General features: G+C 48.3%; 1 protein-coding gene and 1 long non-coding RNA gene across 2 annotated transcripts; both read right to left on the reverse strand.

The window, feature by feature from the left end:
- Window positions 1–10,339: 10,339 nt before the first annotated feature.
- Window positions 10,340–12,415, reverse strand: LOC109760474 (uncharacterized). Its single transcript, XM_020319291.4, has 2 exons — window positions 12,059–12,415; window positions 10,340–11,910 (listed from the first exon to the last, which is right to left on the reverse strand). The coding sequence occupies exon 2, from the start codon at window positions 11,891–11,893 to the stop codon at window positions 11,006–11,008; it is 888 nt and encodes a 295-aa protein (XP_020174880.1). The 5' UTR covers window positions 11,894–11,910; window positions 12,059–12,415; the 3' UTR covers window positions 10,340–11,005.
- Window positions 12,416–18,481: 6,066 nt separating this feature from the next.
- On the reverse strand, window positions 18,482–21,983 carry LOC141041552 (uncharacterized). The gene is made up of 3 exons (XR_012201904.1): window positions 21,563–21,983; window positions 20,414–20,487; window positions 18,482–18,798 (listed from the first exon to the last, which is right to left on the reverse strand). It is a non-coding gene; the product is annotated as an uncharacterized lncRNA (long non-coding RNA).
- Between the last annotated feature and the right edge of the window lie 524 nt (window positions 21,984–22,507).

The following is a 22,507-nucleotide window of genomic DNA, read 5'->3' on the forward strand; positions in this document are numbered from 1 at the left end:
CCTCTCGCCCCCTTGCTCCTTTATATACAGGGGCAGAGGGCACCTCTAGACACAACAATTGATCTCTTGATCTCTTAGCCGTGTGCGGTGCCCCCCTCCACCACAATCCACCTCAATAATATCGTAGCGGTGCTTAGGCGAAGCCCTGCATCGGTAGAACATCATCATCGTCACCATGCCGTCGTGCTGACGGAACTCTCCCTCAAAGCTCGGCTGGATCAGAGTTCGAGGGACGTCATCGAGCTGAACGTGTGCTGAACTCGGAGGTGCCGTACGTTCGGTACTTGATCGGTCGGATCGTGAAGACATACGACTACATCAACCGCGTTGTGCTAATGCTTCCGCTTTCGGTCTACGAGGGTACGTGGACAACACTCTCCCCTCTCGTTGCTATGCATCACCATGATCCTGTGTGTGCATAGGAATTTTTTTGAAATTACTACGTTCCCCAACAGTGGCATCCGAGCCTGGTTTTATGCGTAGATGTCATATGCACGAGTAGAACACAAGTGAGTTGTGGGCGATACAAGTCATACTGCTTACCAGCATGTCATACTTTGGTTCGGCAGTATTGTTGGATGAAGCGGCCCGGACCGACATTACGCGTACGCTTACGCGAGACTGGTTCTACCGACGTGCTTTACACATAGGTGGCTGGCGGGTGTCAGTTTCTCCAACTTTAGTTGAACCGAGTGTGGCTACGCCCGGTCCTTGAGAAGGTTAAAATAGCACTAACTTGACGAACTATCGTTGTGGTTTTGATGCGTAGGTAAGAACGGTTCTTGCTCAGCCCATAGCAGCCACGTAAAACTTGCAACAACAAAGTAGAGGACGTCTAACTTGTTTTTGCAGGGCATGTTGTGATGTGATATGGTCAAGGCATGATGCTATATTTTATTGTATGAGATGATCATGTTTTGTAACCGAGTTATCGGCAACTGGCAGGAGCCATATGGTTGTCCCTTTATTGTATGCAATGCAAACGCCCTGTAATGCTTTACTTTATCACTAAGCGGTAGCGATAGTCGTAGAAGCATAAGTTGGCGAGACGACAACGATGCTACGATGGAGATCAAGGTGTCGCGCCGGTGACGATGGTGATCATGACGGTGCTTCGGAGATGGAGATCACAAGCACAAGATGATGATGGCCATATCATATCACTTATATTGATTGCATGTGATGTTTATATTTTATGCATCTTATCTTGCTTTGATTGACGGTAGCATTATAAGATGATCTCTCACTAAATTATCAAGGTATAAGTGTTCTCCTTGAGTATGCACCGTTGCGAAAGTTCTTCGTGCTGAGACACCACGTGATGATCGGGTGTGATAGGCTCTACGTTCAAATACAACGGGTGCAAAACAGTTGCACACGCGGAATACTCAGGTTAAACTTGACGAGCCTAGCATATGCAGATATGGCCTCGGAACATTGAGACCGAAAGGTCGAGTGAATCATATAATAGATATGATCAACATAGTGATGTTCACCATTGAAACTACTCCATCTCACGTGATGATCGGACATGGTTTAGTTGATTTGAATCACGTGATCACTTAGAGGATTAGAGGGATGTCTGTCTAAGTGAGAGTTCTTAAGTAATATGATTAATTGAACTTAAATTTATCATGAACTTTGTACCTGATAGTATTTTGCTTGTCTATGTTGATTGTAGATAGATGGCCCATGATGTTGTTCCGTTGAATTTTAATGCGTTCCTTGAGAAAGCAAAGTTGAAGATGATGGTAGCAATTACATGGACTGGGTCCGTAACTTGAGGATTATCCTCATTGCTGCACAGAAGAATTACGTCCTGGAAGCACCGCTAGGTGCCAGACCTGCTACAGGAGCAACACCAGATGTTATGAACGTCTGGCAGAGCAAAACTGATGACTACTCGATAGTTCAGTGTGCCATGCTTTACGACTTAGAACCAGGACTTCAACGACGTTTTGAACGTCATGGAGCATATGAGATGTTCTAGGAGTTGAAGTTAATATTTCAAGCAAATGCCCGGATTGAGAGATATGAAGTCTCCAATAAGTTCTACAGCTGTAAGATGAAGGAGAATAGTTCTGTCAGTGAGCATATACTCAGAATGTCTGGGTATAACAATCACTTGATTCAACTGGGAGTTAATCTTCCGGATGATAGCGTCACTCACAAAATTCTTCAATCACTGGCACCAAGCTACAAGAGCTTCATGATGAACTATAACATGCAAGGGATGGATAAGACGATTCCCGAGCTCTTCGCAATGCTAAAGGATGCGGTGGTAGAAATCAAGAAGGAGCATCAAGTGTTGATGGTCAACAAGACCACCAGTTTCAAGAAAAAGGGCAAAGGGAAGAAGAAGGGGAACTTCAAGAAGAACAGCAAACAAGTTGCTGCTCAGGAGAAGAAACCCAAGTCTGGACCTAAGCCTGAGACTGAGTGCTTCTACTGCAAACAGACTGGTCACTGGAAGCGGAACTGCCCCAAGTATTTGGCGGATAAGAAGGATGGCAAGGTGAATAAAGGTATATGTGATATACATGTTATTGATGTGTACCTTACTAATGCTCGCAGTAGCACCTGGGTATTTGATACTGATTCTGTTGCTAATATTTGCAACTCGAAACAGGGACTACGGAGTAAGCGAAGATTGGCTAAGGACGAGGTGACGATGCGCGTGGGAAATGGTTCCAAAGTCGATGTGATCGCGGTCGGCACGCTACCTCTATATCTACCTTCGGGATTATTTTTAGACCTAAATAATTGTTATTTGGTGCCAGCGTTGAACATGAACATTATATCTGGATCTTGTTTGATGTGAGACGGTTATTCATTTAAATCAGAGAATAATGGTTGTTCTATTTATATGAGTAATATCTTTTATGGTCATGCACCCTTGAAGAGTGGTCTATTTTTATTGAATCTCGATAGTAGTGATACACATATTCATAATATTGAAGCCAAAAGATGCAGAGTTGATATGATAGTGCATCTTATTTGTGGCACTGCCGTTTAGGTCATATTGGTGTAAAGCGCATGAAGAAACTACATACTGATGGACTTTTGGAACCACTTGATTATGAATCACTTGGTACTTGCGAACCGTGCCTCATGGGCAAGATGACTAAAACGCCGTTCTCCGGAACTATGGAGCGAGCAACAGATTTGTTGGAAATCATACATACAGATGTATGTGGTCCGATGAATGTTGAGGCTCGCGGCGGGTATTGTTATTTTCTCACCTTCACAGATGATTTAAGCATGGGTATATCTACTTAATGAAACATAAGTCTGAAACATTTGAAAAGTTCAAAGAATTTCAGAGTGAAGTTGAAAATCATCGTAACAAGAAAATAGAGTTTCTACGATCTGATCGTGGAGGAGAATATTTGAGTTGCGAGTTTGGTCTTCATTTGAAACAATGCGGAATAGTTTCGCAACTCACGCCACCCGGAACACCACAGTGTAATGGTGTGTCCGAACGCCGTAATTGTACTTTACTAGATATGGTGCGATCTATGATGTCTCTTACTGATTTACCGCTATCGTTTTGGGGTTATGCTTTAGAGACGGCTGCATTCACGTTAAATAGGGCACCATCAAAATTCGTTGAGACGACGCCTTATGAACTGTGGTTTGGCAAGAAACCAAAGTTGTCGTTTCTTAAAGTTTGGGGCTGCGATGCTTATGTGAAAAAGCTTCAACCTGATAAGCTAGAACCCAAATCGGAGAAATGTGTCTTCATAGGATACCCAAAGGAAACTGTTGGGTACACCTTCTATCACAGATCTGAAGGCAAGACTTTTGTTGCTAAATTTGGATCCTTTCTAGAGAAGGAGTTTCTCTCGAAAGAAGTGAGTGGGAGGAAAGTAGAACTTGATGAGGTAACTGTACCTGCTCCCTTATTGGAAAGTAGTTCATCACAGAAACCGGTTCCTGTGACACCTACACCAATTAGTGAGGAAGTTAATGATGATTATCATGAAACTTCAGATCAAGTTGTTACTGAACCTCGTAGGTCAACCAGAGTAAGATCCGCACCAGAGTGGTACGGTAATCCTGTTCTGGAAGTTATGTTACTAGACCATGACGAACCTATGAACTATGAAGAAGCGATGGTGAGCCTAGATTCCGCAAAATGGCTTGAGGCCATGAAATCTGAGATGGGATCCATGTATGAGAACAAAGTGTGGACTTTGGTTGACTTGCCCGATGATCGGCAAACCATTGAGAATAAATGGATCTTCAAGAAGAAGACTGACGCTGACGGTAATGTTACTGTCTATAAAGCTCGACTTGTTGCAAAAGGTTTTCGACAAGTTTAAGGGATTGACTACGATGAGACTTTCTCACCCGTAGCGATGCTTAAGTCTGTCCGAATCATGTTAGCAATTGCCGCATTTTATGATTATGAAATTTGGCAAATGGATGTCAAAACTGCATTCCTGAATGGATTTCTGGAAGAAGAGTTGTATATGATGCAGCCGGAAGGTTTTGTCGATTCAAAGGGAGCTAACAAAGTGTGCAAGCTCCAGTGATCCATTTATGGACTGGTGCAAGCCTCTCGGAGTTGGAATAAACGCTTTGATAGTGTGATCAAAGCATATGGTTTTATACAGACTTTTGGAGAAGCCTGCATTTACAAGAAAGTGAGTGGGAGCTCTGTAGCATTTCTAATATTATATGTGGATGACATATTGCTGATTGGAAATGATATAGAATTTCTGGATAGCATAAAGGGATACTTGAATAAGAGTTTTTCAATGAAGGACCTCGGTGAAGCTTCTTATATATTGGGCATCAAGATTTATAGAGATAGATCAAGACGCTTAATTGGACTTTCACAAAGCACATACCTTGACAAAGTTTTGAAGAAGTTCAAAATGGATCAAGCAAAGAAAGGTTTTTTGCCTGTGTTACAAGGTGTGAAGTTGAGTAAGACTCAATGCCCGACCACTGCAGAAGATAGAGAGAAGATGAAAGATGTTCCCTATGCTCCAGCCATAGGCTCTATCATGTATGCAATGTTGTGTACCAGACCCGATGTGTGCCTTGCTATAAGTTTAGCAAGGAGGTACCAAAGTAATCCAGGAGTGGATCACTGAACAGCGGTCAAGAACATCCTGACATACCTGAAAAGGACTAAGGATATGTTTCTCGTTTATGGAGGTGACAAAGAGCTAGTTGTAAATGGTTACGTCGATGCAAGCTTTGACAATGATCCGGACGATTCTAAATCGCAAACCGGATACGTATTTACATTGAACGGTGGAGCTGTAAGTTGGTGCAGTTCTAAACAAAGCGTTGTGGCGGGATCTACGTGTGAAGCGGAGTACATAGCTGCTTCGGAAGCAACAAATGAAGGAGTCTGGATGAAGGAGTTCATATCCGATCTAGGTGTCATACCTAGTGCATCGGGTCCAATGAAAATCTTTTGTGGCAATACTGGTGCAATTGCCTTGGCAAAGGAATCCAGATTTCACAATAGAACCAAGCACGTCAAGAGACGCTTCAACTCCATCTGGGATCAAGTCCAGGTGGGAGACATAGAAATTTGCAAGATACATACAGATCTGAATGTTGCAGACCCGTTGACTAAGCCTCTTCCACGAGCAAAACATGATCAACACCAAGGCTCCATGGGTGTTAGAATCATTATTGTGTAATCTAGATTATTGACTCTAGTGCAAGTGGGAGACAGAAGGAAATATGCCCTAGAGGCAATAATAAAGTTATTATTTATTTCCTTATATCATGATAAATGTTTATTATTCATGCTAAAATTGTATTAACCGGAAACATAATACTTGTGTGAATACATAGACAAACAGAGTGTCACTAGTATGCCTCTACTTGACTAGCTCGTTGATCAAAGATGGTTATGTTTCCTAGCCATTGACATGAGTTGTCATTTGATTAACGGGATCACATCATTAGGAGAATGATGTGATTGACTTGACCCATTCTGTTAGCTTAGCACTCGATCGTTTAGTATTCTGCTATTGCTTTCTTCATGACTTATACATGTTCCTATGACTATGAGATTATGCAACTCCCGTTTACCGGAGGAACACTTTGTGTGCTACCAAACGTCACAACGTAACTGGGTGATTATAAAGGTGGTCTACAGGTGTCTCCGAAGGTACTTGTTGGGTTGGCGTATTTCGAGATTAGGATTTGTCACTCCAATTGTCGGAGAGGTATCTCTGGGCCCACTCGGTAATGCACATCACTATAAGCCTTGCAAGCATTGCAACTAATGAGTTAGTTGCGGGATGATGTATTACGGAACGAGTAAAGAGACTTGCCGGTAACGAGATTGAACTAGGTATTAAGATACCGACGATAGAATCTCGGGCAAGTAACATACCGATGACAAAGGGAACAACGTATGTTGTTATGCGGTTTGACCGATAAAGATCTTCGTAGAATATGTAGGAGCCAATATGAGCATCCAGGTTCCGCTATTGGTTATTGACCGGAGACGTGTCTCAGCCATGTCTACATAGTTCTCGAACCCGTAGGGTCCGCACGCTTAAAGTTCGATGACGGTTATATTATGAGTTTATGTGTTTTGATGTACCGAAGATAGTTCGGAGTGCCGGATGTGATCACGGACATGACGAGGAGTCTCGAAATGGTCGAGACATAAAGATTGATATATTGGAAGCCTATATTTGGATATCGGAAGTGTTTCGGGTGAAATCGGGATTTTACCGGAGTACCGGGGGTTACCGGAACCCCCCCCCCCCCGGGGGTTTAATGGGCCAAGATGGGCCTTAGTGGAGAAGAGGAGGGGCGGCCAGGGCAGGCTGCGCGCCCCCTCCCCCTCTAGTCCGAATTGGACAAGGAGGGGGGCGCCCCCCTTTCCTTCCTCTCTCCCTCCTCCTCCCCCCTTCTCCTACTCCAACTAGGAAAGGAGGGAGTGGGAGTAGGACTCCTCCCTGGCGCGCCTCCTCCTGGCCGGCCGCCTCTCCCCCCTTGCTCCTTTATATACGGGGGCAGGGGGCACCTCCAGACACAACAATTGATCTCTTGATCTCTTAGCCGTGTGCGGTGCCCCCCCCCTCCACCACAATCCACCTCGATAATATCGTAGCGGTGCTTGGCGAAGCCCTGCGTCGGTAGAACATCATCATCGTCACCACGCCGTCGTGCTGACGGAACTCTCCCTCAAAGCTCGGCTATATCGGAGTTCGAGGGACGTCATCGAGCTGAACGTGTGCTGAACTCGGAGGTGTTGTACGTTCGGTACTTGATCGGTCGGATCGTGAAGACGTACGACTACATCAACCGCGTTGTGCTAACGCTTCCGCTTTCGGTCTACGAGGGTACGTGGACAACACTCTCCCCTCTCGTTGCTATGCATCACCATGATCCTGTGTGTGCGTAGGATTTTTTTTTGAAATTACTACGTTCCCCAACAGGTCCCTCCCGCCAACTGCTTCTCTGTGATGCAGGGCACCGCAACGGTGAGGGGGAAACCCGCGAATACGTGGGTTGGGGCCGAGATTTTGCTGCGCCCCTCAAAAAAAATTGCGGGCCGGGGCGGGATGCAGGGTCTGATCGGGCAGCTTTTCCCGCCCCGACCCGCATTTTGGTGGTTATTTTGCGGATCGGGGCGGGATGCGGGGTCTGCTAGAGTTGCTCTTAAAGCAGTTGAAGAGTGCTCGCAATACATTAAAAAAAGTGATAGCGGCAAAATGAAATTAACTTTTTTTTTCTAAAAAAAGAGGGATACCACCCCGGGGCTCTGCATTCGTTGTAAACCTGGGCATGGGTGGCCCAGCCCGACAGGCCCGACCTGAAGCCTGACGTCTGGGTCGGGCTCGGGCGGGCCTCACTTTCCATCCCGCAGCCCGGCCTGAAGCCCAAGAAATGCCCGTCAAAACATGATTTCCAATTTTTTTATATAAATATAGGCATAGTATTAGAGTATTAATCACCGAAAATAGTTATTTTATTATTAAAAATACAAAAAATAGCCATTTCATGGGCTACGGGCCGGGCCCGGGCCTCACTTTCCAGCCCACAGCCCGGCCCGAAGGCCAGAAAAGCCCGGCAAAACATGATTTTTAGGCTTTTTATATAAATATATGCATAGTATTAGAGTATTAATCCCTGAAATAGTTATTTTATTATTTTAAAATACGAAAAGTAGTCCTTTTGCGGGATTGGGATCTTGGGGTTGGGCTTTTTGAAACCCGGCCCGGCCCGGAAATGCCCAGGTCTAATTCATTGACGCATGCAACCATAAAAACGAATTAAATAACATCAAAGTCATTCAGCTCCATGCTGCTTATCCATTTTTCCGAGGTGAAAGTTATTTTGTTCATTTAGCGGACATGGTTATTGCAACTCAAGTTTATTTGTTAATTAATTATTAAACAACTTAGGTAGTTAGATGAAGTTAATAATAGAGTTAAAAACACTTTTGATACATAAACTTACACTCGATGAACAGATTCATGCATAAACTTGAAAATAAAACAAATCGGCCCTACAACTTGTGTTTCGGGTATGTTTGAGTACATTTCCCCCCAGCTGGCCCACGCAAACTACCTGCATATGGGTCCTACCTATGAGTAGCAAAGAAGGAAATAGATAATAGAAATAAACACGCCCAACAGGATTCGAACTCCCGACGTCACACCATATGCACGAAGCACTATACGAGAAAAATATTTGATTTGAAGATACTACACACACGTGAATTTGAAAATGTTTTTTTCTCTCGGTTTTGGCTTTTTGCGGGAAGGACCGAAAAACCCAGTTTTTAGAAATCTTGCAATTTTTGGTATTTTGTTCAACGTATTCTTCCGGTTTGCATCAACAATGTTTTTGGGTTTTTGAATTCAAAAGTGGAATGGGGGTTTGCATTAACATATTTGTTCAGTTTTTGAATTCGGAATTTGTTTGAAATTTTTGAAAGAAAAAATGCCGAAAACTTCAAGTTTTTCCGGAAAATGGGTTTTTCGGTCCCTCCCGAAGAAAACCGAGATTGAGAAAAAAAAACTTGTTCAAATCCCCGAGCAGTGTGTAGTGGCTTCAAATCAATTGTTCTGCTAGACTGTATAAATAGACTCTGTCGCTCATGGTAACAAAAATCACCATTGGGGGCTGGTTGAGGAAGAGCAACTGTGCAGAACTGAAGATGGGTCAGTTGCAGACAATCAAGGATCCAAGACACACTCAGAAGTACCTGGCCAAATTTGAGCTTCTATTATTATCTGTCAAAATCCAAGTAATTCGTATTTTGGACTCTTAGTATGCATTAGCCATTCTACTTAAGCTATCCTATGCAAACTCTGAACCTCTATTTAAGCTATCCTTCTTTTCTAGTCGGCTACAGTTTGATCTATGAATTTCTTGCTTTGTTTACATTTTCTTGAATCTCTTTTATGCTCAAACGCTAAATCATTCCAGAAGATATAACTTCTTGGCTGAGGAAATAACATGCATCGCAGTTCAGTTGATAAATTTGTGGCATTGGCAGAAGCACTCGACTAGATTCCAATGATTCAAGTCTAACAAACAACCATGAAATAGTACCAGCAGCAGTTGAGGTTTCAGTTCTGAGCACGCACCTGTTCATGGAACAAGCTGCGGCTGCTTCACAGCAGAGCTAGCTATGGGAGAAGCAACGTAATTAACCACCTTGTTCTCTGAAATGTACCCTGAATTTCAATTCATCCTTTTCCGTTGAGAAATTTTTTCACCAAAAAATCTTCTAACTAATAATAACAGTCCGAACATGGTTATGAGAAGCCACAGAAGCATTAAAAAACATATATACAAAAAGTTACTCAAATGCTGTGCCCAAATTCAGGCCAACAATTTTTCATTCATATCTGAAATTTTTATTATAACATGACTCGTTACTCGGTACATTGAGGACTTGCTTAACTCGAAGGTTTACCGACACGGACTCAAGAAAGGTTGCTTGTTTGGTGAAGCAACAACAATACGGTTTTGCTTCGGGATTTTGCAGCTGAGATCCCGCATTCCCCTTCGAGCACGCAGAGTTGAAACTGGAGTCACCTTCACGCTAGGTGAAGCAGCAGTGACAGGCAGTGGTGAGTTTGACTGATGGCTGCAATATGATTCCACCTTTTTCACATTCTTGACTATTAGAGTGCTGTATCTCAAACCAAAAAAATCTTCTAACCAGTAACTGTCCCAAACATGGTTATGTGCATCACCACTCAAACGAAGTATTGTGAAATCAGAGATGAACCCATTGGATCTGTGCCTCAGTGAGCAGCAGAATGCTTTAAGAAGCCACAGAAGCATACAAGAATAAATAGATACGAAAAGATTACTCAAATGCTCTGCAAAATTCAGGCCAACAATTTTCTCATTCATATCCAAAATTGATTACAGTATGACTTGATAGTCAGTACATCAAGGACTTGCTTAGCTGAAAGCTTCACCCACACATACACACAAGAGTTCACTAACCAATGTTACTCTTCGGAAACTGCTACTTTAACTCACTAAGATGCCAATGCCTAAGAATCAATTCAGCCAAGATTAATTTTACAGGAGAGTCAGCATAGTCTCCAAATGCTAGGCAGCTCACATGATTACGTGTGTATCGACAAGTTCAATTCTACTCCTTTTTCCTGCTACAAGCCGGGTAGCAAACAGGCATTTTGGATTTTGCGGCGAGTGCGTTTTACGCTGTCTCGTGCCGGAATTGCAGTACATGAGTTTCCAATTTTTTTGGCTCATCTGCTTCACTTTGATTTATTGAAGATGCCCTTTATTTACTTAAACCCTTAACTTAGGACCAGGTATGGATGCAGTGGTAACTATGTCGTACACATCTTAACAAGGTTTTTGCTGCCTAGCTAGATGGAGACTCTGCTGAGACTCTTGTAAAATTACTAATGACTGAAAGGAATTCAAAGAACACTAGAAATCTTGGTGATTAAGTGCAGAACCTAGAGATGCAAAGATTAAATGAAACTCATGTGTGCATGGTTCAGGAAGCTATAAAAGACTAGCAAGCAGGGCGTAATACCACTGGACGCAGCCAAGGAATTGGTTGCTTCCTTGGTGCTGCAGCGGTGACACGGTTTTGCTTCGGAATCTTGCAGCTGAGCTCCCCCATCCCTCGTCGAGCGCGCAGAGTTGAAGCTGCTGGAGTCGCCTTCTTCACACCGGGCGCAGCAGCAATGCCAGGCAGTGGTGTAGAGCCGACGAAAGAGCGAGCCTTGGAAGCGACGGGACGAGAGACCTTCTTCACGGGCGCAACAGCAGTGGCAGGCAGGCAGAGTGGAGCCTTGGAAGCCGGGCGCTTGCGGTGGTGGCAAGCGGACTCCTCGTCTTCAGCCATCTGGCGTCCACGGGCACGGATGGCGCACCGGACATCCACGGGGTCAGCACCAGCAGCAGCCGGCAAGGTGGTGGCAGGCCCAGGGCGCGCGGCGGAGGCAATATCAGAGGCATCCAAGGAGCCGGGCATCGCCGGCGCATGGCTGCGTTCTCCGTGGTTGACACACCAGACACGGACGGGATCAGCACGGGCCGCCTTGGCAGGAGCAGCGACATCAGATGCGGCCGTGGCGGCGTGGCGATGGGGACGCCCTCCATGGTCGACGCCGTAGCGGCGGAGTTCTTGGGCGGCTGCGGCGGCCTCCTTGGCGAGGCCGTCTTCCTGGAGACGGCGCTGGAAGTCGGCGTCCCAGCGGGCGAGGGACTCCCGGGACTCACCGGTGGCCTTGGCCAGGCTGTGCTTGGTCCAGTACTGGAGCACCCTCTCGAGGACGCGCGAGGGCACCCGCATCTCCAGCGGGAGGGCTTGGGCGGCGGCCGGGCGATAGTCCCACGCCGGAGCGACGAGCACCTTGCCGTCGGAGCTACGGAGCTGGAGCACCTTCGCCGCCATCGGTGCCGTGTCTGGATCTAGGGATCGGGGAGGGAGGCAAAGGAATCAAGTTGGGGCGGCTGCCCTTTTATTTACCGGAGAGCTTCCAATCCTTGCCGGACGCGGATTAGCAGCTGTCGCCGGCTGAACTGGAACTGAAATCGAACTCGGCCGCGGCAATCTTACGCGATGGCTCGTGACTTCCGGGGGGCAAGCCCTTGGCCGTATACCACCCGAGCGGGGGCAGGCGACGTCCCCGCGCTGGTTCGGGTGACGTACGGGTCGGCGCGCGTCCACGGCCATTCCGTCAGCGGTCAGCTCGGCGGCGTCCTGGAGATCTTCAGTGGCGTCTCCGGCCGGTTGATGCACGACGATCTCCTGCTTCACTGGGGCATGGAGGAGCGGCTCAGCAGCCAGCCTTGGTTTCTTGGCGCTCTGCTGGTCGCCCCTCTCCATCACCGCCTGTGAGCCCTGCGAGCCAGCTGCAACCTGCATCTTCACCCCTGTCTCTCTCCGGTGTCCGGTGTCTCTGAAGTTGCAACTGGTTCAGTGAGCGGCACACGGTAAAAGAAGCAACTGGTCTCCTGCTTCACAATCTAAAACAATACATTTACACTACTGTGCTTATTTTGCACGGTTAGGACATTTCTAACCGATACCCAATACCGCCATAAGGGTAAAATTTTCGGTTTACTCCCTTACGGCGATCCTAGCCGGTCCTCTAAAAACTTTAATGGAGTATAATTTTTACTTCAACTCTATTCCTCCCAAGATTTCCCTAAATATATTTCATCGTGCGGCGGCCGAGTAAAACTCCCTCTCGCCCTCCCGCGCCGCACTGCCTCCCGCCGCCGCCACCGCCGTCGATGACCTCCGAGCGGCCAGAATGGATAGCCAACCCCCCCCCCCCCCCTTCACTCCGCCGGCCACCGGCACCGGCTTTTCGTCGCCGGTGCCGTAAAAAAGCTTGGGGATGACAAAGAACCAACGGGTCCAAGCTCCGCCTCCAACCACGCCAAAGGTGTCCGAGGTGGCCACCGCGTCTCCGGTAACGGCACGCCGCCCTCCCGCCGCACCTACTGGAGGAAAACGGGCTCGAAAGCCGATGGCGGCGGTGGCGTCCACCAAGAAGAAGATAAAGAAGACCGTCAGAGTTTATAAAATAAGGGAAAGGATTTAATCCATCTGACCGGCCACAATTTCGGCCGGTCACCGTTGTCGCGCATGTGCACCTTCCATTGCTCCCGCCACCCACAAACTGCCCCTTATTTTCCCTTATCTCCACACCAGAAATGTCTTGATCGATCCCCTCCTTATCTTCTCACCATTCTTTTTCTTCGCCAGCGACCACCGAAGCCAAAGCTTCCCTCGACCAGATCTCTCTCACAGCTCCTTCCAACCCCTCTCCTCACACTGCTGCTATGGCGGAGATAGGCGCCTCTACCTTCATCCTCGTCGATGTTGTGTCAGAATGATGCTGCAACTAGCCACCGTAGAGGTGCTGCCATCGTAGCCTTGACATCAGCAAGTCTGCACGCACTGCCGAACCGAAACCACCAGCGACTCCGGGCCGTGTGGCACCGTGGCAAGCTTCAACCGACACCGTGGCTAGCTACAAACGGCTGCCGGCGAAGCTAGAACCACACACCGGTGATGCTAAGACGGTGGATGGGGATGTTTTGCACCGCAACCCCCACGATGTTGGAACCGACGTCAGGATCCCGCGACAAGTAGATGTTTTTGCTGGAACCATGTGACGGGATGCTGGGACCGCAGTGGGTATGCTTGGACTGCCCTCGATTTTTGCTGGAACTGTCAGTTGGAGATGCTGGGACCGTCGTCGTTTTTTTCTACCACCATGGCATAGAGGTGGCACGAGGATTGAATCCCGATGTCCGCACAGGGATGCTACAACCACAGCCGGCGATGCTGCAACTGGCATCACGTATGCTACGACCATGGCACGGCGGTGCTACGAGGTCCACGGTGGCTGCGTAGGATGTTGCAACCGTGGGGCCGTTGGAGCTACAACCGCGATCTACCAGAGTGTAACACCCCGAGAATCATGCTACAGTAATCTCCCCCCTAATGGTGGCCATGTCATCATGATTATTATGCAAATTGCCACTTGTCCAAAATCAAAGTCAAATTCAAATTCAAATTGCAAGTGAAAAATTAAGTTCACTAACATGGTTGCAAAATAGTTCATCATTTAGCAAATATTCCATAACTATTATTGGTTAAGAAAAACAACATCACGTGTGTGCTTAATTGGGCTCTAGGAATTAAATCAGTGACAAATAAGAATATTTAAATGTTTTTTCATTTATGAAAAATTCAAACTCATTCAAACTAATCCCTAACTTTTTGTGCAGTCCAGGAATAGTACCTAGTATTATTGGGCCTAGTTTCATATTTAACTGAAGTCATTTGGTCACTCAAATAAATCTCTAACAGAGAGAGTCTGGAAATGAAATAGAAATAGAAAAAGAAAATAGGAATGAAGCCACTGTGCTACTCGGCCATTAAATTAGTGCCACAGTGCAATGGGGCCCAGCCCACGTCGGCCTTTCCCATACCTCTCTGTACAGAGGGGAGGCAGGGGTATGGTGTGGCAGCCATCCGGCCGCCATGGCCGCGCCTTGGCCCCGTGTCGGCCATCCCGGACCTCCCCGACGCCTTCAAGACCGCCCACGTTCACCCCGGTCGAACCCTAGCCCCACTCGCTTTCCCCATCCCCTCTCTCTGGACTTGGAGCTCGCCCGAGCTCGTGGTCGCCATGGCTGTCGTCGATCCCGCGGCCACCGAGCCTCCTGCACCTCCTCACTGGTGTCCACCGGCTTCCCCGTCATCGTCTACGTCGACTGCGGGCACTTGCTCGTTTGGAGCCGCTCTGAATCATCACCATCAACCCCGTCCATGCCGCCGGCCACCGAAGGACCTCCTCGTTGATTCGCCGCCGTGCCGCTGCTCCAACGCGTCCAATTAACAAGAGATGGCAATTAGCGTAAAGCACAACCTGATCCTATTGGCCGCCATGCGTGCCTTTTGTACGTGGCCAGGCGGCTGCTGTCGTCGAGGCGGCCAATGGGAGCCCACGGACCGCGGGACATGTGTCGAGCTGGCAGTGGCCGGAAGCACCCAATGAGAGCCCGAAACGTGGTGGGCCTACGTGGCCCATTCCGGACCGGGCCCCAGGGGCAACGTGGGGCCCTGAGAATCTCTATGCAATGGGGTTCGCCAGACATTACCATAAAAAGAAATCTCCGGACTTGCTGTTCTCAGCCACTTTGTTTGTGTTTGTGTTTGATTACCGCACCAGCAGCACAAGTACCCAGCAACGTCCTTTGAGTCCTCGCTAAGTTGCCATAAGTAGAAAAAATTAGCCAGCGCATATGCGTGCGTGGACTCCTGTTGCCTCGGTCACATGCACGCACAGTGGCACATCGGATGAGCACTACACGTAATAACGCAAGAACCAAGAAATTAGGGAGAAAACTTGGGCGATGTGCATGGAGGAGCAAGCCTGATTGCCTATGCATGCATGCATGGTTTGGTACAGTGGCGGGATCAGTGGATATCGCACGGCCGGTTTGGCCTGGAGCGAAGAGGTACTGCACGGTGCGCCACACGCAGACGCCTTTTGCATGCACTCGGAACAAGGTTTGTTCCATCACCCACGCACGCACGCACGCTAGCTTTGGTGGTGCACTCTTTTTTTTTGCGGGAAAACTTGTATTACTCACTTCACACAGGATTACAATCAAAGGAGTGCACTCTTCAACGCCTTGCGTGCGGTGCCGCGTCCAATCACCCATGCGCCCACGCCCACGCCCACACGTACTCGCTCGCTCGTGATGCATATGCATGCGCATCTGTAAAATATGCAGGTAAATCCGCTTACTACCGGCGGCTAACAGCCGTTTAAGCCAACGTCGCACCCCCATTAGGGACTAATTTAGTCCCCTCGCTAACCCACCACCATAACCTATGGCAGTAGGTCCCACTAGCTAATTAAGTTAACAAAAAAACGTTTAAAACTCTGTTTAACAGATGTCCCACTGATGGTGCTTTTGGCTATATTCTGCGATCGGACACTGGCGAGTTTTGTGCGGCAGGGGTCAAGAGTGCATTGCAAGCTGAGGCCATGGCTTGTCTTGCGGCGATTGAGGGTGCGGCTAGCTGTGGTGTCCACCGAGTCATTCTCGAGTCAGATTCACTATCCCTGGTGCAACCCCTCAATTCTGGAGACTCTGATAAAGGAGAGCTGGGAGTTCTGTTCCGGGAAGCTTGAAGCCATTGCATCGCTCACTTTGATTCATTTGAGTTTATGTTTTGCCGCCGTGCATGTAATTCAGTAGCTCACGCTTTAGCGCAGCATGGTTATCGTGTTTCTATGCCCTCCACTGTTTGGATGGAGCATATGCCAGGTTTTGTTTCAGATTTGGTTGCTAGCGATTTTGCTGCACAAGTTGGTTAATGGAAATATAACTTATCAAAAAACATATGTCTTACTGACATATGGGTCCCACTAGACCCTTTGACTAGTCAAAGCTGACCAGTCAAGTGCTGACTGGGCAGTTGACTAGCCCCACATGTCAGCCTCTGGTGCACTCTGCTGTGTACACTCTCTGTGTGCATTTAGCAATTTCCTATTTGTTTTTGAAATTAATAATAATTCCAGAAAACTCAAAAAATCAACAAAATTTTGGAAAATCATATAAAATAATCTGTAACTCGGATGAAAATAATTTATGTATGAAAGTTGATCAGAAAAATAAGACGAATCCGAATATGCCCTCGACATACCTATCACATGCCTTAATAGTGAAAACATGGAACCTTCCCCTCCGGTTCATCTATCCGTGCCTAAGACCGGGAAATATCCACAGATATTTTCTCGCTCCGTCTACAATGCTTAGCACTGCATTAGGTCACCCCTAGCACATCATATTGCCTTGTCATGCATCGAGATGCATTTGTTTGCTTTGTAATTACTATTTCTTCCGGTAGACCTTGATACCGGCGATGCTCCCGAGTATGACTACACTCCTGACAACCAGCCCTTTTCATGACAACCAGCCCTTTTCAGCAGAGCTTCCAGGCAAGAAATGCCCCCTTGATCATTCCTATATCGCCCACTCTTTCTATCTCATGCTTGTATTAGATTTTGCTACTGTTGTTCAATAGTTCCTATTCTGATGCATAGCCTGCTTTTGTAACCTGCTGTTGTTATCTTAGTTGTTATCCTATATGCTTAGTATAGGTTGGTTAGTGATCCATTAGTGACCCCTCACCCTTATCCTTGTTTCCCCGCTTTGTTACCAGTGACTCGATCAATGTGATCAATTAGCAGATACAGACACATCACTGGCACTCCCCTTAGTTGTACGACTATGTTGAGCTACTATCGAGTGTCGAGGGTGATACCTCGTATCCCACTCCTGATGATACCTCTGTAGCATAGCTAGTCAGTTATGGTTACCGAGGGTGATTCCTCTTTCACCACCTCCGATTATGCCTCTGTCGTGCAGCCCCTCAAGTGTGAACCTATCGAGGGTGATTCCTCCAAGTTCACCTTGACGGTTACATCGAGTGGGAATCCATCGACGGTGATTCCTCAGATTTCCCCCTTGATGTTATGGACACACGGATACCTTGACTTTACCTCAGTCCCTTGTTTAATTCGGGTCGACCCCGAGGGGTACCCGCGAGAGTTACTGAAGTCAGGTTGACCGTGAGGGTACCCGCGAGATAACTACGTGGCACAACCGGGCAGGCAGACCGCCCCAGGAGGGGGATGGGCCTGACCCTTGCCGTAAGTCCGCGAGGCAGGGCGACAGGATCACCGATCGTTTTCTCGCGCTACCAATACACTAACAAAACTAGTGCAAAAAGAATCAACTCCTTTGGACTTATAGATTAGGAGATATTGCTGGTCAAAGTTGTGGTCAAAATATACGAATTTAACTGAAAATTAGAAATTCTAGAAGAGGCCACGTCGAAGGCGTATTTTCAAATACGCCTCCACTTATACCCCTTCGGGCGAGAGAGAGAGAGAGAGCGAGAGAGAGAGAGAGAGGCTGACGGGTGGGGCCTCCTATCAGGTTTGAGGGAGAGAGAGGGAAATAGAGGGGGACAGCGCTGTCGCTGGTGGTTATCCAGTGAGGAGGCTACGACGACTGTCGGAGAGGAGGGGGGTGGACCTAGCGCATCAAGGCGAGCACGGGCGTACCCCAAATGACAACGTCGGAACGGTCGTCTCCAGAGATGGTGGGCGGCAGAGCTCGTCGGAGTTGGCGATTCCGGCTTCAATCCGGCGAACCAACGGCACCATCGTGCTCAGGAGAACAACACGAACTCGATGGGACATGAGAGCAAGGTCGGAGAGCACCGGAGCAGGAGGGCGACCGAGGGGGATCCGCAGCCAACTTTGGCGATGTACGATGGCAGGAGGCCCTCCCGGCCTTGCCGCACTAGGTAGAAGGTCGATTTGTGGCCAGAGGAGAAGATGTGGATGGCTAGAAGGGCTCGGTGTTACGCCCTCGATTCAATCGTACACTAATCATACACGCAAATGTGTACGATCAAGATCAAGGACTCACGGGAAGATATCACAACACAACTCTAGACACAAATTAAAATAATACAAGCTTTATATTACAAGCCAGGGGCCTCGAGGGCTCGAATACATAAGCTCGAATACACAAGAGTCAGCGGAAGCAACAATATCTGAGTACAGACATGAGTTAGACAAGTTTGCCTTAAGAAGGCTAGCACAAAAGCATCTACGATCGAAAAGGCAAGGCCTCCTGCCTGGGAGCCTCCTAACTACTCCTGACCGTCGGCGGTCTCCACGTAGTAGGAAGCACCCTCGGGGTAGTAGTAGTCATCGGTGGTGTCGTCTAGATCCTGGGCTCCACCATCTGGTTGCATCAACCGGAAAGAAGAAGAAAGGGGGAAAAAGGGGAAGCAAAGCAACCGTGAGTACTCATCCAAAGTGCTCGCAAGCAAGGATCTACACTACATATGCATCGGTATCAATGAAAATGGGTGTATCTGTGGACTGGACTGCAGAATGCCAGAAGAGAAGGGGAAAGCCTAGCCTATCGAAGACTAGCATCTTCTGGAAACCACCATCTTGCAGCAACCGGAGGGAGTAGAGTAGCATAAAGTAAAGTAGTAGAGGTGTTATCAACCTTGGCCAGAGATCCTTTCTCGACTCCCTGCGAGAAAGCAATCCCAGAGCCATACTATCCAGTTCCAATCATAATCCAATTCTCATATCCATGTCTCATCTCAAGTATCCAGTTCTAGTTGTATCGATCGGGATACAACTCCAAGTGTCCGTTACCATAGGACAGGCTATCGATAGATGTTTTCTTCCCTGCAGGGGTGCACCAACTTACCCACCACACTCGATTAACTCCGGTCGGACACACTTTCCTGGGTCATGCCCGGCCTCGGCCAAACAATACGCCGCAACCCGACCTAGGCTTAATAGAGAGGTCAGCACGCCGGACTAAACCTATGCCCCCAGGGGTCATGGGCCATCTCCCCGGGAACTCCTGCACGTTGCGTACGCGGCCGGTGAGCAGACCTAGATACCTCCTTCAAAAAGGCAGGTGCTTATGCAGTCCAACCCGGCGCGCGCCGCTCAGTCGCTGACGTCTATTAAGCTTCGGCTGATGCATACGACGCAGAACGCCCATACTATGCCCACGTGATGGTTAGTGCTATCAGGCCAGAGGCCCCTTGGATCAAATATCCTAATCGTAGTGGATTAGGAGCACGCGGTAACAAGCAGAGACTCACGAAAGATGTGACCCCGTTGCCCCGGCTCGAGGACTTGCGGCAAGGGCTAGGAATGCCCGGCCACGCCTCGTAATTATCTCGCGGGCACCCTCCAAGTCAACCCGTCTCCACATCACTCGCAATTAAGCTCGCGCGGGTACCCCTCAGGGCCGACCCGTCTTTAGTAACATGGTTCAGTGTAAAGTCATAGTAACCATAGTAACTGTGTGTCTAACACCAAGGGGAAAACCTGAGGAATCACCCTTGACGGATTCCCCTCGATGTAATCATCAAGGTGAACGTAAGAGGAACCACCCTCGAAGTTCACACTTGAGGGGTTGCACGACAGAGTCGTATCGGAAGTGGTTAAGGCGGAATCACCCTCGATGACCACGACCGAATAGTTACACTACAGGGTAACATCAGAAGTGCTGTAGAGGTCTCACCCTCGGCACTCGATAGTAACCCAGTAGTGTCGAGCAACTAAGGGGAAAGTGATGTGCGGTGCCGGGGCCTGGTCTTCGATCCCGTTGATCGGGTCTTCGATGATGAAGCAGGGGCAACAGGGACAAGGTGGGGGTCACTGATGGATCACTAACCAACCTATACTAAGCAGGTAAGGTATGAAAGCAGGTACAAAAGCAGGCTATGCATCAGAATAGGAGCAAACAATAACAGTAGCAAAATCTAATGCAAGCATGAGAGAATGGAATGGGCGATATTGGGATGATCAAAGGGGGGGCTTGCCTGGTTGCTTTGGCAAGAAGGAGAGGCGTCGTCGATGTAGTCGATCACGGGGGTATCGGCAGCGGTCTCGGGGTCTACCGGAAAGAAGTAACAGAGGGAGAACACAATAAATAATAGAGCAATCAAAGCGTCACAAAGCAGAACATGGCAATACGCCGTGCTAGGGGTGACCTAACGCAGTAGGAGGTGACACCGACAAATCGGGGAAACATCCGAGGAAGTATTCCCGGTGTTTCGCGTTTTCGGACAAATGAAACGGAGGTGGAATGTTGCATGTTCTCTATGCTAGGGACGTGTGGCGGAAGAAGGGGCTGCGTATTCGGATTCGCCTCGCCGTTCTGAGCAACTTTCATATATAAAACTTTTTCATCCGAGATACGGTTTATTATCTATTATTTTCTAAAGTTTTAACCATTTTCTGGAATTTATTTAATTCAAGAATAAGTATCTAAATACTTTTGTCACATGGGGCTGTGTAGCAAGGGGGTATGACAGTGGGGCCGGTGGGTCCAGTCAGCAGTAGTTGACCAGTCAAAGTTGACTGGTCAACTGGGTCAATGGACCCACATGTAAGTGTAACATGTGTTAAAATTATTTAGTTAAACAATTTACCTAGTGGGGACCACATGTAATAGACGTGGGGTGGCTAGTACTAAAGAGGGATTAGTCCCTAATTGATTTTTGGGCGGGCTTGGTGGCAAAGTGAGGTTGTGCACCACACGCACATAGCATGGCCTCGGCCATGGCCATTTTTAGCGGCTACAGCAGCAGCTAAGTAGCGGCAGCATGAGGTAGTAGCACCGGCAAGCAAGCAATACCAGCAGCAGCGCGCGGCAGGCAACAGCAAAGCAGCGGAGCGACAGAAACAATTAGCGACGGCCGGGCAGCAGCGCAGCAGCAAGCAGCACCGGCATGAGCAGCAGCAGCCGCATCAGGGCAGCACAGCAGCAGGCACGTGGGGAGGGCGTGGGCACACGCGAGGACCAAGGGTGCGGCGCGGGCGCGTGTGGCCGGCGGATGCGCGGCCATGAGCTAGAGAGCTCGTACGCGGACGCAAAGCTACGGCCATGGCGACTACAACGAGCACAAGGCGAAGGCTACGACTACGGATCGAAGGGGAAAACGAGGGGAAATGGTCGAGGAGCTCACCCCGGGGCTTGTGGACAGCTCGGTTGCCGCGGGGACGGATCGGAGCAGCGACAACCGTCGACGAGATGTGGCGGCCGTGGGCGAAGACGACAGCGATGGCGAGCGTACGGAGCGTCTCGGCTCGGGTTCCTCGGTGGAGAGGAAGGAGACGACCGCGAGGAGGCTGCTGGATGTCTCCTTAGGTGCCGGGGAGGTCGGTGGCCACCGGATCGACGAGGCGGCGGCGATGGTGGCGGCGGGCGGCTTCTGTAACGGGAGAGGGAGAGCGGGGAAAGGGGGAGAAGAAGCTAGGGTTCGAGGAGGGGCACGGGGCGACGCCTTATCGTCCTAGGAAGCCGTGGGATCGTCGGCACGTCGTCCAGGGGGCGCGGCCATGGCGTGGATGCCCGCCACGACCCCCCTGCCTCCCTGTAGCAGGAGGTTGGGGGGGGGGGGGGGGGGGGGGGGGGGGGTTGTGTGGGCTGGGCCTCCACTTTGCACTAAGGTCTGGCTGCACTGTGGCCTTTTTCTTTTAAACTTTCTAACTTCTGTTTTACTTTTTCATCAATGTTTTGCATTTAATTTTCATACCAAATAAATTCAATTGACTATGAAACTTGTACATAAATATTCGTTATTATTTTGGAGAGGCACACAAAAAGTCAATTGGAACTACATAAACATTTGTTTATTTTGAAACGGTTAATTTTGTTGCTGTCGGACCGCTTTATATTTTATTAGGGATTAATTGGTGAGTCAAATGATGTTGGTTTCAACATGAAAAATGATCAAGGGAATTTTTAGTATAATGAGAACATTTTATTTTGCATATTTGAGAAGTTTGAAATTTACTTTAATTTGAATTTAAAATTTGGACTGGATTTGAATCAAAGTGATATTAGCAACAGTAACAATGATGACAAGACATCATTAGAAGGGGATTACTGTAGCTGAACTATCAGGGTG

This window comes from Aegilops tauschii, chromosome 2 (genome assembly GCF_002575655.3).
Source record: "Aegilops tauschii subsp. strangulata cultivar AL8/78 chromosome 2, Aet v6.0, whole genome shotgun sequence".
Lineage (NCBI taxonomy): Eukaryota > Viridiplantae > Streptophyta > Magnoliopsida > Poales > Poaceae > Aegilops > Aegilops tauschii.

Excerpts from the sequence above, each read along its gene's own strand:
- LOC109760474 (XM_020319291.4), bottom strand. The coding sequence starts at position 11,893 with ATGGCGGCGAAGGTGCTCCAGCTCCGTAGCTCCGACGGCAAGGTGCTC.